The sequence below is a fragment of the Diplotaxodon limnothrissa genome, linkage group LG10 (genome assembly GCF_057381915.1).
Source record: "Diplotaxodon limnothrissa isolate DT_005_m linkage group LG10, D_limnothrissa_male_GT1.1, whole genome shotgun sequence".
In the NCBI taxonomy this organism is placed as follows: Eukaryota; Metazoa; Chordata; class Actinopteri; order Cichliformes; family Cichlidae; genus Diplotaxodon; species Diplotaxodon limnothrissa.
In genome coordinates, this window is record NC_140605.1 from 8,259,505 (window position 1) to 8,276,706 (window position 17,202).

A 17,202-nucleotide genomic window follows, 5' to 3' on the forward strand; every position below is an offset into this window, starting at 1 on the left:
AGAGAAAATTGAGTAGCAGAAGATTTGTTTTCTGATTCGATTGATACAATAATTGTGATCTTTATTTTGTTCCTTCCATTTCTGTGATGTTCCGTCAAGTTGTCTTCTCTTTCTGTTTCGTTTCTTTTTTTAACCATTACTGAAAAAACTGAAGAAGTCCTCTGTTTCTACTCTACAAAATCTGTATCTCTCTAATTTCTGCCTCTGCTCTTAAAATTATTTGGTTCACAGTTTTGTTTTGTTTCTTTTTTCTACCCTCTCTTCCCCCTTTTCCTAGATTTTTGTTTGTTTTTGCGATTATTATTTCTTCAACTCATTATGGTTTTGCATGCCAAGTATTGCATGCGCTGCACCATAGAGGACTATCTATAAGCCATATGGAGAAAACCTAGATCTTTTTCTTTTAGATGTTTACCTTCTTTTGGCAAGTACACCATAGCTCTCAATTACCAACTTGAAAACTCTCTGATGCTATTTTTATCCTTTTTTTTTCTTTTTTCTTTTCTTTTTTTTCCCTTTTGTTGGTCATCATTTCTCTACAGAAGTTCCACATGCTGACTGCCAGCTCTGCAAGCGTCCAGTCATCTCTGCTGAGAGAGCACAAGATCCACAGCGCCCCTATCAGGAACCAGATGGGAAAGATGTGTGTTGCAGAAGATACTGGGAGTGTCGATGGCAGGGGCACAGCTATAGGGAGCTCTCTGAGCAAGGCGTCAGGGAGGAGAGGAGGCCAGAGAGGTCAGAATAAGAGCTCCCACTCCCCTGCTCACAGCAGTGATTCGACCCACTCCCAGCACAACCATACTTACAGAGGGAGGAGCTCTCGTCACCACAGAAAGTAAGCCTTCCATTGCAGTTGTGCACTTTCAGGCTCTTATCACTGCTGGACCTCACCGCTTTGGCTTTGCAAATGAGAGAGAACTGTTTGACATCTGCTGGATTATACTTCCCATTCCCCCAGGGGCAAAGGTGGCCACTCTTCCAAGAGACACCACCAATCCAGTCGGGGTCAGGCACGCCACCGGAGCACATCAGCGTCTCCAGGGCACACGTCAGCCAACAAAGTCGGGAGCAAGGCAAACCTCCGACAGCGCAGCAGCTCCTGGAGCAGCGGGCGTTCATCCTCGCCTTCTGCTTCCAAAGACAGAGGACCCAGCAAGGCCAAGTCCCCGCACAATAGGCAAAACGCCTCCAGGTGAGCCGCTGTCTGATGTATAGTAGATTTATAATATGCTCCCATTGGTCGATGGTGTGACTGATTTGTGTGTCACACAGGGACAGGGAGAGTGCCAACCGCTCTGACACCGACAGCCGAGCTCGCCGCCGTTCACGCAGCTACTCACCTATCCGCAAAAGAAGAAGAGATTCACCCAGCTTCATGGAGGCTCGCAGGATCACCAGGTAACACCACATGATTAAACACACTTCTCCTCCACATTGTGTGTGTGTGTGTTTCTGCTCTTCCCTGCAAGGACCGAGCCCCAGAATAACACAGCCATGTATCTTGTTCTTTCTCACAGGCCTGAGTGGCTCTTAAATATGAGACACTTTAATGCGTTACACTTAAAGCATGTCCCATGATTTGGCAGGACGGTACTCATGCTGGGGTAAAAGTCATTCTTTCATAGCTTCAAATTACAACAAAGGCAGGCAAAAGAAATAAAGAGAAGGGATTTTGCTTCTGTTTCAACTCACGACTGGTAATTTTTAAGAAACCCATTAAGAGCCATTAAATCCTTTATGTGGAATAAAAATGAAAAACCACAGGCATAAATGGATGCAGTCATTATAAGGGTGGAGCTCTGGTAGACAGAAAATGTTACCTCCTGCTTTTAAACATCTATTTCAGACTTTCTATGGGCATCATGAGGGACATAAAGTGATCACTGTCCTTTATGTTTGGGTTTTTACTCTGCCATCATGTTTCATTTCCTTTAGAGATGACATACCATGTGTAATAGTTTTGTACTTTCATTTACTGCAATGTCCCTCACTAAACAAGTTTTTATTATTGCCTAACTATAGCACTAGAGAATTGAAATACTGTATGAATTAAAAGCAAACATGCTACCAACAAAAACTACAAATCATATGGTGTTTCTGAGTCATTTCAGTAGAAAGATTGAACTGAAACTGCAAAAAATGTGCCTTATGGTGGTACCTGGGACCAGATACATACAGCTCTGTGTAGACTTACAACTAAAACTGTGAGTACACAAAAGCAGAAATGCAAGTGAAATTGCCTGTTTTGCTTTATAGTAAATTCCACCTTGGTTTGACTTGCCAACATCCAAATATCAGTTTGAGTCTTTATGTATCAAGCCTAGTAATGTTAATGTCTAGTTCATGAAAACAAATGAAAACCTGCAATGACCAGTTGGCAATGTCTGCCCACAGTCCCACTGAGACATGGATAGTGTCTCCCACACCTGAATCAATGAACTTGTGTAAAGTCAAGTTCCAGGAACAGCATAAAGTCTGACACCATCTGAGGATTTGATCCTCGTACCTAAAAGCAGTCAGGGTGCACTGGGTTAACCCTGTAACGCCAAGTGGATCATATTTGATACATTAGTTTTTTACCTTAAAAACCTGACACACACAATCAGATACACACAGTGTTACTGTGAACAAACTGCACGATATAGCAAAAATGACACAAATTGAAACATAAATTATATTATGATATATTATAATCTTATTTTTTGTTATTTGTTAGAAGGTTCAATAAACACTTGAATTTGAATTTTCTGGCAAGTATTTCATGGTTCAGGCTGTAGAGGGTCAACACATGGAAGTCTGTGTGACCCCTCCAAAGATATGCATCCCCAGACCATCACCATCCCACTGCCACACCAGTCATGCTGGATGATGCTGTAAATGTATAACATCTGCCACAGACTCCAGACTGTTTCATGTTTCCACATGTATTCAGTGTGAACCAGCTCTTATCTGTGACGAGAACAGGGCAGCAGTGGGAGGACCTGCCAGTTCTGCTGTTTACAGGTGAAGTCTAGTTGAGCTGCATGATGGTGGACAGTGAGCACAGGTCCCACTAAAGGACATCAGGACCTCTTGCCGCCCTCATAGAGTCTGTTTCTGACAATTTTGTCAGAAACATGCACATAAATAGACCACTGAAGGTCATTTTGTATTGGTCATGCTGCTGGCTCTACAGGCTTGTCCAGCTTTCCTCGTGTAATGGCCTGTATGTCCTTCACACTCTTGAGACTGTACTGTGAGATGCTGCACATATGATCATGCCTTCCTGGAGGAGTTGAAAAGTTATGCTACCTCAATGAGGTGCAGGTACTGTCTCATGCTACCAGTAGTGACAAGGACAGTAGCAAAAAGCATAAATATAGAAAAAACTGTCGGGGGGGATAAGGAAAGAGCATTGGTGTATAGGAAAATTATCCCCTTTTTGGGGGGGGGGGATTGCCTTGTTGTTGCCCTTCCAGTCTACTTATTGCTGCTTTTATTTACACCAAAGCAGGTGAAATTGATTCACCATGGTTTATACTTTCTAATTGGACATGTTGACAGCTGAAGTTTGACTGTCTGTTATACTGTGATGATCAAGTCTTCCTTTTGTGAGCAGTGTAAATATGATCCAAGAAAAGTCCTTTATTCAATTTCTCTCTTAAATCCACGTGTTTGCTTAGTGCAAATCATCTACACATAATAATAATGGATTGGATTTATATAGCGCTTTTCAAGGCACCCAAAGCGCTTTACAATACCACTATTCATTCACTCTCACATTCACACACTGGTGGAGCTAAGCTACAGTTGTAGCCACAGCTGCCCTGGGGCCGACTGACAGAAGCGAGGCTGCCATATCGCGTCATCGGCCCCTCTGGCCAACACCAGTAGGCAAGTAGGGTAAAGTGTCTTGCCCAAGGACACAACGACCAGGACAGAGAGCCCAGGGATCAAACCGGCAACCTTCCAGTTACAGATGCGATTCCCAACCCCCTGAGCCACGGTCGCCCATAAGTTAACTCTGTGTGCTGTACACATTATTTGAAGCCCAGGTACACGGATACCATTACACGGATAGAAGTGTACATCTCAGAAAGTATGTAAATATGAGATCTGAGGATCTGAGCTAGTCACTTAAATTGATAAATGGTTTCAGTTATTGCCCTTATTTTTTTTAATATTGAGTGATTTGTGACTAAAGTGCTTCAATACGAGATATAAAATAAGACGTAAGAATGAGGATGTAAAATGAAAATTAACTGAACTGAGCAAAAGATTTCATTGGTTAAGTTAGTTGTTCCAGTTGTTCTATTCCATTTTGATGAGTCTCTTTAAAACCATGTATTAGACTCATCCACATATTTGTTTCCTGCTTACTTCTTAGATTTCATAATTTATTCTCATGATCGTTTCATTGTTACCAATAGAAATGCTTTTAGGTGGAGTTAATTATTCAGACAAACGGAAGAAGAAGAAAATCCCCCCTGCAGATGAAATGTGTTTCAGCCTCTCCCTGTGTTACCTCTGCAACCTTCTCGTTCGAGTGTAAATAGCCATGGGTGAAATGTGTGTACTTTGTTATCTTTCACTTCAGTCCTTAAAGGTCCCGACACCAGGACAACGGGCTGCTGCTGAACCCGACTGCTGCCGGCTAGTTACCCCGGTAACAGTTGCCGTGCAGCAGGACCCCAATACCGTGACTTCTGAAGTTTGGCTGAGCAGCAAATCATCAGAGCTCCCATGAGTAAACCAGGCTTCCTCCTCTGTCCTTTTTCCGCTTCTTCATCTCTTTCCTGAAACTCACTCCAACTCTAGAGCTGCACCCTGCTGTGTTTCTGCACTAATGTTGTAACACAAAGGATGCAAAGATTAAAGCGCTATCAAGGTTTATTAGAGTGGAAGCCCCCCCTCTTTCCCCCACACACCTTATTGCTCATACTGTTGATTCCCACAGCCAATGTAGAAGACAAAAGCTGGGGTTGAGTTATCTACAGCGCTGCTTGTGAAATGTACCTCATAGCAGCAGGGATACCTTGATAGCGTTTATCTCTCCCTGCACCACTGACTCTTGATTTTTATTTTCTGGGTGTTGCCCTCCACTGAGAAGATGAGGTTCTTTAAGGAACTAACGGCTAATTACTTTACAGGAAGTACTTCCAGGGTGGCTATTAACAAGGCAATCTAAGCTTGAACTTCAACTAAACACTTGCATTTTTCTGCTATGTTTGTGTGTGTGTGTGTGTGTGTGTGTGTGTGTGTGTGTGTGTGTGTGTGTGTGTGTGTGTGTGTGTGTGTGTGTGTGGCTGAGAAGCTTCTTTTTAACCCACATAGCTGCTCTCTTTCAGATCCTGTACTAATTACACGTCACCACTCTGAGACCTAACACTGATTGCCTTAATCATGCTTTAACATCAGATTTAACACTCTAACCATAGGAAATAGGACTAGGACATAGGACTAACTGTTCAAACCCTTATTTTTCTTCCTCCTCCAGTGCTCGGAAGCGGCCGATCCCATATTACCGGCCCAGTCCTTCATCTTCCAGCTACGACAGCAGCCCGTCACGATCCAGCCGCAGCTACAGCAGCTACAGCCGCAGCAGAAGTCACAGCAGGAGCCACAGCAGGAGCCGGAGCCGGAGCCAGAGCTGGAGCCGCAGCCACAGCTGGAGTCGCAGCCAAAGCCGGAGCTGGAGTCGCAGCAGGAGCCGCTCCCGCAGCCACCACAGTTATTACAGCCGCAGCAGCTATGACAGCCCGGGGTTCTGATGGCAACCAGCAGAACGAGAATGAAAAAAGGAGAAAAAAGGAAAGAAAAAAAAAAGGGAACAAAAGAAGGAGAAGTGCTGTTAAACCTGCTGCACTCCGGTAGATTCATTACGTATCCTTAGCAAGTCCTCAGCAGAAGCCGCACAGCTGTACAGACCGGGATCCAAACTCCTTCACCATGGACCATTCTATCTCTAACACAGAGCCTGGATCAAAGAGAGGAAAATGTATTTTGATATAGCACAATACCATGATATTGGCAGTCACTGTTCATGTCTTCTCACACATTCAAGGAAAGGTTTTTTCTTTTTTACATGTCTAAAATGAATTGGCTGAGCCCAAAGAACAAATGTATGTTAGCACTTTCCTTCTCATCTTCCACACAGCTACCAAAAATACATTCAATAACAGTTAACAACAGTTATAAGTATATATATATATATATATAGATATATATCAAATATATCCTGAAAAGAGGGGCTGAGTAGAAGACGAAAAGAAGGCAGACACATCGAAATCACACAGCTTACTGTACATTTCAAAGAATCACTTTTTCTCTCATCAGCCCCAAAGACTTCCGGTTCACACAGATCAACAAAAAGAGAACAAAAGAGAAGTCAGAGGATGAATCAGGAAAAGAAATAAAAATAACTTTTTTTTTGTTTTTTTAGGAGAAAACTGTATTGCATAGATTTGTCTGTACAGATGTAAACTCTCTTAAGTTTGGCTTTGTAAACTATGCACTGTATATTCCATATAGTTTGAATAGGTATGTTCAGCATGATGCATCAGGGGACCTGATGGAAATGAGATGTGCCAGCAGTGTGAATCTGCCCTGCCCCTTCCCCCTGACCTTTGCAAACAGAGGTGAATGAAACGGGGAGGGGGGGGGGGGGGGGGGGGGGGCTGTATGTGTTACATACTTTTACTCTCTTCCCTGTTTAAGTAATTACGTTTGTTATGCTAATCATGTGCGAGACTGTGTGAGTGTGTGTATGTGTGTGTGAGTTTGAACCTCCTTTGCAAAGATCAATGAGGTAATGATTTACATGAGCTGCTGTATGGTACCGTACTGCAAAAAGTCTCCATGCACATTTGTGAGTTGATCTCAGCTATTTATGAAACTCGCTGTATTTATTCATTTATTTATTAGGTTATTTATTGTTTAATATATTTATCATTTTGCTGTGAAGCAGTTGGATCATGGTTTGGAGATGGGTTTGCTGCAGATGTGAGAAAAGTACTGTAAAGCTCCAAGTTATGATACAGAATCGGTTTCTTGTTATCAGATCAACAAGCAGTGCACAGATTCACTGCTATGTGTTTAAGGAGCTCTGATTTTTGAGTCGGTTGAACTGAGCATTCACCCACAGTTACTCCCATGACTGCCATTATCGCGTCCCCAGCCGATATAATGACTCATGGTAACGCGGGGCTGCTGTGGCTCTGTCTGTGCCGAGGGAGGAAGATGACTCGGCCTGAAGCAGCCTGAAGAATCAATTACTCTGCTCTACTGTACATTTCCAGTCACTCCATATTTCAATCCCTTGTATAATTGGCCATACAATTCTAGCAGAGGTCTCCCCAGTTGCTGGCTACAAAAGATAATGAGCGATGGCTTGGCAGGCACGGCAGCAGGCTGTGTCTGCACCTCCATGAGGGTGGTTAACAAACAGGTGATACAATCAGGGATCAGCCTAAGTCTTCCTTACCATTCACCCGGTCTCATGACATGCATTTCCAGTGTAACCACACTTATCCCAGCTGTGATGCTCTGCAGCCTGACCATTTATTCCAAGTATAACATTGCCCCTTTGATTCTACAAATCATTCTTTGTATTGTACAAGTTATTATACCTGACAATAAACAGAAACAAATGGGGAAATGATCCAGTTTTTGAGTTCTTCTCTCTGCCTTCAGGTGCAGTCAGCGATAACTTGTTGGTGCTGTGTATGTATCTTCCTACAGATGGCACTGATGAGAACCTTGACCAAAAACATGAAGCCTCTCTCTATTAAGTAGGCTAGAATGTTCTCCAACTGGGGCTGAGAGGAAGATATGGCTTATTTTAGAGGCAGATCTCACATCCTGTGCTGTAACTTTGAGGGATTAGATTTCTTACACTGAGACCTGAGCTATATTTTCCAGAAATACTTACTTTGCCATATATATCAAATAAATTAACATAACCTCCATTTCCGTCTGAACACTTCCTCGAGATTTCTCAGTTACTATCACTGTTGTAGCTGAACTGTCAGTTTATGTTAGTTTTTTTCTTCTTCTCTGTCTGTGTAACACTGTGAGAGATAGAGGCATGTCCCTGTGACACCTGCTCACTTTGTGTCAGAAGTGTACAGCTCAATAGGACACCTTTCACAGCAGACACTTTAAGTGTCACAGCAGCAAAGTCCACTGGTCGATAGTTATTAAATTAACAGTGGCACACTTCCATCAAGACTGCCAGTAAACTGTGACAATGAGCAGCATGGACCAGACCACGACCAGTAAGACCAACTCAGCTAAATTAGCTGATTTTAATGTTCTAGTATCAGGTAAATGTTAAGAGGTAGGAACGTTTCTGCTGGGTTGTTGTGTGTGCGTGTGTGTGGGGGGGTGAAAAATAATAAAGGACACTCATTTTTCAAGGTTTCGGCATCGGTGCCAGGCTAAAGGTCAGCCATAGAGGAGCTGCGTGAAAAGAGACGTGACGTCATGAGTCAGTTTCAAGTCACCCGCTGTTGTTTAGAGAGCTCTCTCTGAGCAGTGAGCAGGCCTGAGCAGTGAGCTAATAAAAGTGATCAGGACCTGTGACACTTGCTGCTGCGAGCGGACTAAACACAAAGAAACCATGCTACCTAAAGAGTTCCCACAAAGACCGTGGGCCATGGTTGGAAATGATCTGTTCCAGATAGAGACTAAACAGTACCTGGTCATTGTGGATTCTTTCAACTACTTCATGTGGAAAGTAAAAGTCATGATGATTTAGCGGTCATTAAAATGTATTCAGAATTTGGAAACTGGCGATTAATGTCATAAATCATGACATACTACTCCCCCCCTAGATAAACTGCCTTCATAGTTTAAAAATATGTGTACTAGTATTAGTAATACTGGCCGTGTATTTACTTGGTTTTGGATTGATACCAAAATTGCAGTATCACGCGGCACTAACATCCAGTAAACAATGAAAGACTGTCAGGTTAACAGAAGACTTGAGACACTACAGCTTGTTAATTCCCCCTTTGTGACAAAGAAATATGAATAGGCAGGTGTGAACATGGTGGATTTTCCTCCAGTTTTAATCCAGTCAAGTCATTTGGCTTCATGTACCAAACTGATATTCTACTATGTATTTCATTCAGGGCTGAATGGGTTCATAGCGCAACATAGCGTTGTTAAGAATAGCATGTTAGCTTGTAAGTAGACGGACAGAAGCCTCCCAGATTCTTCTGGCTCTTTGAGATGCACAGGGAGAGGAGAAGGGGGTTTACACACAGCACTCAGTGCCTAGGGCAACTGTTACATGGGAGGGTCTTACTGTTGGATTCCATTCCAGTGCTACTTCCGCTATAAATAGATATTCTAGTGCTTTCGTAAAACATTCTGGAGGCATGAGGTATGGGGCTTGAGTCTGAAGGGAGGGTTCTGTTGATAAGGGGTGGTGTCATTGTGTATAAAAGCTCTCAGCTGAGAGGCAGACAGCACATTAAGAAAACACTTCCAGAGAGGCCAAGGGGCTCTTGATCTGCACACAGCAACACTCCTCTGAAGCTTAGAAGAAATTCCCAGATCATCATGGCTGAGAGACGTATTCCTTTCACCTTGCTCCGCACTCCGAGCTGGGACCCATTTCGTGACTGGCACCAGAGCAGCCGTATCTTTGACCAGACCTTCGGTATGCCCGCCCTGCCCGAGGACATCGCAGCATTTCCCAGCACCCACTGGCCAGGGTACCTGAGGCCATCCATCCTGGCTCCAGAACTAATGACACCGCATGCTCCCTTGATGTATCCAACCCACATGATGGCTCAGCAGGCTCAGGCTCGGGCCCTGTCCCGCCAGCTGAGCAGCGGCATTTCCGAGATCAAGCAGACCCAAGACAGCTGGAAGGTATCGCTGGATGTGAACCACTTCTCACCTGAGGACTTGATGGTGAAGACAAAAGATGGCGTGGTGGAAATCTCGGGTGAGCACTTATTTGATTTCTGTCGCTCTCCTTATTGAATGATTGAAAGGGCATAGTGTTTTATGTCCTGAAACCTAAGGTGTCATTTTCCTGTATGATGTTCCTTGAGTGACACACTTTAGACAGCTGTACTGGTTGATATGCACACTGTCTCACTTTAGTTTTCTTAAGTGCCTCTTTTTCTTCTGTAAAACAAAAACTGATAGAACTGAACAAAGCATGAGGTGGTTACATAGTTACATAACATATTGAGACAATAGAGTAATGTGTTCAGGGACTTGGGAGGGTCAGGGGGTTTTGACTCTAAGCCCACTGGACGCAAAACAAGACACAGTTCAAAATGTGGGAGTTGACTTTTAAAGACGCTCAGGCATGAAAACAATGTTAAAACAGCCTCACTGTCCATCCAGGACGGGCAGGAGCAAAGCAGACCTGAAGAAAGTGTGGAACTGATCAGATAGCAGCTTAGTTCTCTGAAGCCCTGGGCTCTCTTTTCTCTGAGTGAATCTCAGCCTCACTGCCTGCTATTTCACAAAGGATCCCATTCTCAGAGCTGGGGATTTAGCTGCAGCTTAGCCAGTATGTCCACTACTTTAAAAGGACTGCTGGATCTTGTCCAGGTCCAGTGTTCAGTCCCCGACTGTACCCAACATCTCCCAGCTCAGAGACTGAACCTCATCAGAAACACCAAGATAAACAAAGCACGAAATTCAATCCAAGTGGAATTTGCCACCCCATGTTCCACCCCATGTATCACCAGTGACCCAGGATGATATTTTAAACACAACAGTGTAATGAAGAGTTTTGTAAACACACCAAAGTGCAACCTCTCCACAGCTGTCGGTCAAAACTAATGACCCTTCGTTTAGCTGTTGAAAAAGTGTGTGTTACACAATCAATTTGGTCCAGTTGAAAAGCGGACAGCTCTCTCTGGACCGCAACCTTTATCGGTTCGTTGTAACAACAAACATATTACTGTATTCAGAGGCAGAATGAAGGGCAGCAACTTCATAGCAGGGCATCTGAGATACAAGAGGCTGATTAAGTCTGGTGAGGTGTGGTTCAGTAGCACTGAACTGCATGAGTTTTAGAGTTAACATAACATACAGGGAGTGCAGAATTATTAGGCAAGTTGTATTTTTGAGGAATAATTTTATTATTGAACAACAACCATGTTCTCAATGAACCCAAAAAACTCATTAATATCAAAGCTGAATGTTTTTGGAAGTAGTTTTTAGTTTGTTTTTGGTTTTAGCTATTTTAGGGGGATATCTGTGTGTGCAGGTGACTATTACTGTGCATAATTATTAGGCAACTCAACAAAAAACAAATATATACCCATTTCAATTATTTATTTTTACCAGTGAAACCAATATAACATCTCCACATTCACAAATATACATTTCTGACATTCAAAAACAAAACAAAAACAAATCAGCGACCAATATAGCCACCTTTCTTTGCAAGGACACTCAAAAGCCTGCCATCCATGGATCCTGTCAGTGTTTTGATCTGTTCACCATCAACATTGTGTGCAGCAGCAACCACAGCCTCCCAGACACTGTTCAGAGAGGTGTACTGTTTTCCCTCCTTGTAAATCTCACATTTGATGATGGACCACAGGTTCTCAATGGGGTTCAGATCAGGTGAACAAGGTGGCCATGTCATTAGTTTTTCTTCTTTTATACCCTTTCTTGCCAGCCACGCTGTGGAGTACTTGGACGCGTGTGATGGAGCATTGTCCTGCATGAAAATCATGTTTTTCTTGAAGGATGCAGACTTCTTCCTGTACCACTGCTTGAAGAAGGTGTCTTCCAGAAACTGGCAGTAGGACTGGGAGTTGAGCTTGACTCCATCCTCAACCTGAAAAGGCCCCACAAGCTCATCTTTGATGATACCAGCCCAAACCAGTACTCCACCTCCACCTTGCTGGCGTCTGAGTCGGACTGGAGCTCTCTGCCCTTTACCAATCCAGCCACGGGCCCATCCATCTGGCCCATCAAGACTCACTCTCATTTCATCAGTCCATAAAACCTTAGAAAAACCAGTCTTGAGATATTTCTTGGCCCAGTCTTGACGTTTCAGCTTGTGTGTCTTGTTCAGTGGTGGTCGTCTTTCAGCCTTTCTTACCTTGGCCATGTCTCTGAGTATTGCACACCTTGTGCTTTTGGGCACTCCAGTGATGTTGCAGCTCTGAAATATGGCCAAACTGGTGGCAAGTGGCATCTTGGCAGCTGCACACTTGACTTTTCTCAGTTCATGGGCAGTTATTTTGCGCCTTAGTTTTTCCACACGCTTCTTGCGACCCTGTTGACTATTTTGAATGAAACGTTTGATTGTTCGATGATCACGCTTCAGAAGCTTTGCAAATTTGAGACTGCTGCATCCCTCTGCAAGATATCTCACTATTTTTGACTTTTCTGAGCCTGTCAAGTCCTTCTTTTGATCCATTTTGCCAAAGGAAAGGAAGTTGCCTAATAATTATGCACACCTGATATAGGGTGTTGATGTCATTAGACCACACCCCTTCTCATTACAAAGATGCACATCACCTAATATGCTTAATAGGTAGTAGGCTTTCGAGCCTATACAGCTTGGAGTAAGACAACATGCATGAAGAGGATGATGTGGACAAAATACTCATTTGCCTAATAATTCTGCACTCCCTGTATATGCAAATTAAAACTCTGAAAAAATCATTTATGAAACATTTTAGAAATCTATGAATACATGTATGTATATCCTTAGTGCTTTACAGCTTTTCTTGATTGCTGTCATGCAGCAGACAACTCACACAAGCCTAACAGACGCACTGATGGTCAAAGTGACACATTTTGTTTATGCCTCCAAAAGCTAATTTTGCCTTCAAAACAACACAATTTGCAAACAAGTATATGAGATTTTCTAATCAATCATTGCCCGCCAGCTGAGCAGCGGACAACAAAATACAAAATGCAGTGCTTAGTGGAATCAAGAATCAAAAATGCTTTGATGCAAACTGGCTGAAAACTGAGATACTGTACATATTACAAAAAATACATATATTCAAAATGAATACAGTAAACCAAAATAAAATCTATTACAGTATAAGAAACAGCCACTATTGATACTCAGTCCCTTCTGTCTTGACGAGTTGGCCACAAGGCTTCATCCACATCAGACTCAAAATTCTTTCTTACAATACACCGAGGAAAAAAAACAAACATAAAAAAAAAAAAACCTTCTTTCATGCCGTATCCAACCTTGACAGTCCTTCTCACCTATTTCTTGGGCTGCAGCAGTCATTGCATTCAGAAAGGGTATCTGCTCATAGGGATGGTGATAATAAACTCCTCTAACGGATTCACAAAAAAAAATGGGGCACATGCTAGGAGGAAATGCATCATTATATGTGGGTGTATTGTAAACCACTCATTGGTGCAACGCCACATTATCCTAGATAATGGCGAAGAGCGGCATGACAGTCCTCAACAGCCCTCTCTCCTCAGGCTGGATCAGCCTCTCATGAAGTGTATTCAGGAATGTTATGAGTCGTTCGGTGTTGGATGGGTGAATGGTGGGGATATAGCATAGGACACCATCATTGGAGATGGCAGCACACATGGGTATGTTGGCACCCCTCTGTCCTGGAACTCTGAAAGTGGCCCTGTATCCAGTGAGGTTCCTTCCACAACTCCTGACTTTACAGGAGCCGACTTCATCAGCATAAATGAAGACATGATGTGCTCCCTCAGCTTCAAGCTACATTCTTCTCTAAGTAAAAGCAAAATTACAATGAAAAGTGACTCCAGTTGACTCTAACTGCATGATATGACAAGGTATTACAGCATCTGGCCTCCTTCACAACTTCTGAGTTCCTTTGAAATGGAACTCTGTAGAGCTGCTTCATGGCCATATGGTTGCTTTTTAAGACATGGTTAATGGTGTTCAGGCCCACGTTGTTGAGGTTCCTGATCTGCAATCACTGCTGCCCTGATTACGCAAATCAGGGCAGCAGTGACAATTGTCACTCTTCCACCAGAGAACGGCAGTTCTATAAAGAATACATGTAATGGGTTTGAGGAAACAATTACATGAAGTATATTGCTGAAGATATTACTGCACAGCAACATTACAGTGTTTCTGTTTAAACCGGTTGTACTCTTTGTCCAGCCTCTTTAAGTGAAAAGCCATGAATGCCTTTCCAACTACACCTCCACCTCACACACAGACGTCTCTTCCTTGGACCCCTCTACCAGTTACTCACTCTCATCTGCCTTAGACCTCCTCCATCCATGCTAGTAAAGAACAACACAGGTGTGCACCTTTGAAGGCCTGCAGACAGAAATAAACTAAACCAACTTGGGAAAAAAAAAACCCTCAACAACCATTCATCTCCAGGTTTAGTTATCACAGCCCAGTTTTAAAAATAGAAACAGAATGCTTATTATTAACTTTCAGAGGTGATGGAAGATGCCTGTAGTCTTTGTGCTAAGCATAAGAGCAATCTCTGGATCACATAAATAAATGCTTTGAAAAAGCACAAAGTCCAAATCAGATTATGGCTGGACTCCATAAAAGTAACTGTGCACCAGTAAGAAATACTTTATACAATCCAATTTATTATTTTCATTAGGTGCTAAAGTAGAGTGCATAAATTAAGGCTTAGATTAGTGGAATGAAGTCTGTATGCACTGTTCCGCCCAACAGGTTTATTTTACTATGGTAAACAAGATGTCTTCTTGCACTGCTCCTTATAGCAAAAATATCTTTCAGTCTAGCTTAAAGTACATTGTCTGTGTCCACAGGTAAGCACGAGGAGAGGAAAGATGAGCATGGTTTTGTGTCCAGAAGTTTCACCAGGAAGTACACGTGAGTTTGTCTTTACTTGAGAAAGAATAGAAAGGAATCTTGATTTACTCTTGATCACTTCCTGCCATTAATCAAACTAATTTAAGGAAGATGTGGCCCATGCAGTATGTCAACTACTCACTTGAAGACTTTAGGTTTTAGAAGTACAAATTTTATTGTGGCTGACTGTTATTGCCTTTGGTGTTCGTCCTCTAAATTGGATTTGATTTATTCATAAGTGTGATTAATTTTTCTAAAATCGTGACTCTGATACTGTGAGTCTCTTTAGTTCATGGGCTGATCTGTTCTGGCTGGCGGGCTGCTGATAGCTAAATTTCATGCTCTGAAAAGTAGCAGCAGCCTTCAAGCGGTTCATCCCTTCTTGAGTCTTGGTAGACTTTAGCTTCATAGGGCTCTGCTGCCATCTAGGGGCCATAGAGTAACACACACTAAGCTGCAACTGAACTTTACTCGTTTTACTAAACGCTTTGGTCCTGTTAGTTTTTGACTAAATTGTAGCACTGATCCTTTTCTCACTAAGAAGCAAGGTTTTGTTTTGTTTTCTTCTGATTTCTGACCTAATTGTGTCGTATTCCTCCCTCGCAGCCTCCCCCCTTCAGCTGATGTTGAGAAGGTGACCTCTGCCCTTTCTCCTGAAGGCGTGCTGACCGTGGAGGCTCCTTTGATCAAACCGGCCATTGAGCACTCAGAAACCACGATACCCGTCAATGTCGAACGCAACGGCGGTGTGGTGAAGAAGTAGTAAGAAAATGGGCACCATTTCCTTCCACCTGTCCTCCTCCACATACACACATTCAAATAGATGTGTGTATGTGTGTGTGTGGGAGGAGGAGGAAAAGGACGGGGGATATTCCGCTTGTAGTGAGGAAAAGCATCAGCTTACCGCTCTTCATAAACAGAGCTCGTTCACATGCCAAGCAGAGGAGAGCGAAGGATTGCCCTAGCTCTTCCCTCTCAACTCCATCTCTGGTAATGAGCCTACCCCAGCACAGCACACTGTGTAAACGTATCTGCACCAGTGCCATGTGCGTGCTCTTTCTGCTGTAATTACACTCTTCATCTGAATACGCAGCTTAGCTCAGCTCTCAGCTTCTTGTTTCTTTTTCTCCCCCCCACACACACACCCCTTTATGCTGCCTCTTCAAACATCGAAACAGAATGGAATAGCAGCAAATGTGACAATTATTGGAGGCAGAATGCCTCCAATAATGCACATACTAATCCACATACACACCAAAGCTTTGAGTAAAGAAAGAGGACTGTTTGTGATCTTGCTGTTGTGTGGACTGAAACAGACTGATTAAAGCCATGCAAACAGGAAATAAAAAACACCCAACATATAGAGTCTCTGCTGTTCATTTGTGTTTGAGTTTGTGTTGCTGTTGTGATACCTGATGCCAAACGGTTCATCCTGTGGTCACCAGTAAATGATAAATGGCCTGTATAGCGCTTTACTTAGTCCCTAAGGACCCCAAAGCATTTTACACTGGATTCAGTCATTCACCCAGTCACACACACATTCACACACATTCACACACTGGTGATGGCAAGCTACATTGTAGCCACAGCTGCCCTACAAAGGACTGTAACAATTTGATATTTAACAATAGCGCCCCCATGTGACCGTCTGATCCCTCCACACAGTAACACAGTGGACCAGGTTTCATTAAAATTGTAACACATTTTAGGTGAATAAAACATTACTTCAGCTTTTTTTTGTAGAGTACCCCCATTAGGTCAGTCACTGAAAGATTTAAATTGATAAGGACTTAGTATATTATTCATAATCTGCAGACTGTGACGATATATAAAATTCTTTTTTTTTAATGAATCACAGTAAAGTGAACTTCAGCAGACAGCACCCATATGCCCATATGTATGGAGTCAGAGTAAAAGTGATGTTGCTGTGACCTAGGTGTTATATTTACAGAGAAACGTAGCCATCTTTTTAGCTGTGCATCTGCACTGAAATGTGTCTTAATTCCCAAATTGCATAATTCCATCATACAAAAGTCTCTAATGAATAATTTATTGCCAAATGGATATATAATTGATGGAGATTTGCTCTGTTCTGTTGACTGAACAAGGTCATTTATAACCATTGCACCAGGCTTGTATCCTGCTGTGAAATGAAAATTTACCGAGCCCCCTGAAGTCAAAAAGGCAGTCAGGCATGAAGCTGCATCCATACAGGAAGAAATTCATGTAACGTGCTGACCAGATACCATTGAAAACACTGGTAATGTGAAGTAGACGGGACACTAGATACATTTCATTTAGCTTCATAGGCTAATTGCTTACATACAAGTAAAACTTGGCCAACAGAAATGGAAACCAGAACGTATCCCATAGTCCGTAAGTATTTGGACGTTGGCACAGTTGTATTTTTACCCCTGTAGATCACCACTGTG

The 17,202-nt window shown here is 42.8% G+C and overlaps 2 protein-coding genes across 3 annotated transcripts in view; both read left to right on the top strand.

Annotated features, from left to right (window-relative positions):
- The window catches only part of srrm3 (serine/arginine repetitive matrix 3), a 57,746-nt gene extending 51,993 nt beyond the window's left edge, over nucleotides 1-5,753 (top strand). For both annotated transcript variants that reach the window (XM_085364316.1, XM_085364315.1), the window contains 4 exons: nucleotides 543-838; nucleotides 962-1,195; nucleotides 1,276-1,401; nucleotides 5,480-5,753. In XM_085364316.1, the coding sequence (XP_085220442.1) occupies nucleotides 543-838; nucleotides 962-1,195; nucleotides 1,276-1,401; nucleotides 5,480-5,753 (930 nt within the window). The remainder of the gene's footprint in view (nucleotides 1-542; nucleotides 839-961; nucleotides 1,196-1,275; nucleotides 1,402-5,479) is intronic.
- Nucleotides 5,754-9,391: 3,638 nt separating this feature from the next.
- On the top strand, nucleotides 9,392-16,155 carry hspb1 (heat shock protein family B (small) member 1). Its single transcript, XM_085364312.1, has 3 exons — nucleotides 9,392-9,940; nucleotides 14,728-14,791; nucleotides 15,377-16,155. Exons 1-3 carry the CDS (start codon nucleotides 9,550-9,552, stop codon nucleotides 15,531-15,533), a joined length of 612 nt encoding a protein of 203 aa, XP_085220438.1. The 5' UTR covers nucleotides 9,392-9,549; the 3' UTR covers nucleotides 15,534-16,155.
- Nucleotides 16,156-17,202: the final 1,047 nt, after the last annotated feature.

Excerpts from the sequence above, each read along its gene's own strand:
- hspb1 (XM_085364312.1), top strand. The coding sequence starts at position 9,550 with ATGGCTGAGAGACGTATTCCTTTCACCTTGCTCCGCACTCCGAGCTGG. Across the intron at positions 9,941-14,727 it reads TGGCGTGGTGGAAATCTCGG|GTAAGCACGAGGAGAGGAAA; the intron begins GTGAGCACTTAT and ends CTGTGTCCACAG. Across the intron at positions 14,792-15,376 it reads AGTTTCACCAGGAAGTACAC|CCTCCCCCCTTCAGCTGATG; the intron begins GTGAGTTTGTCT and ends CCTCCCTCGCAG.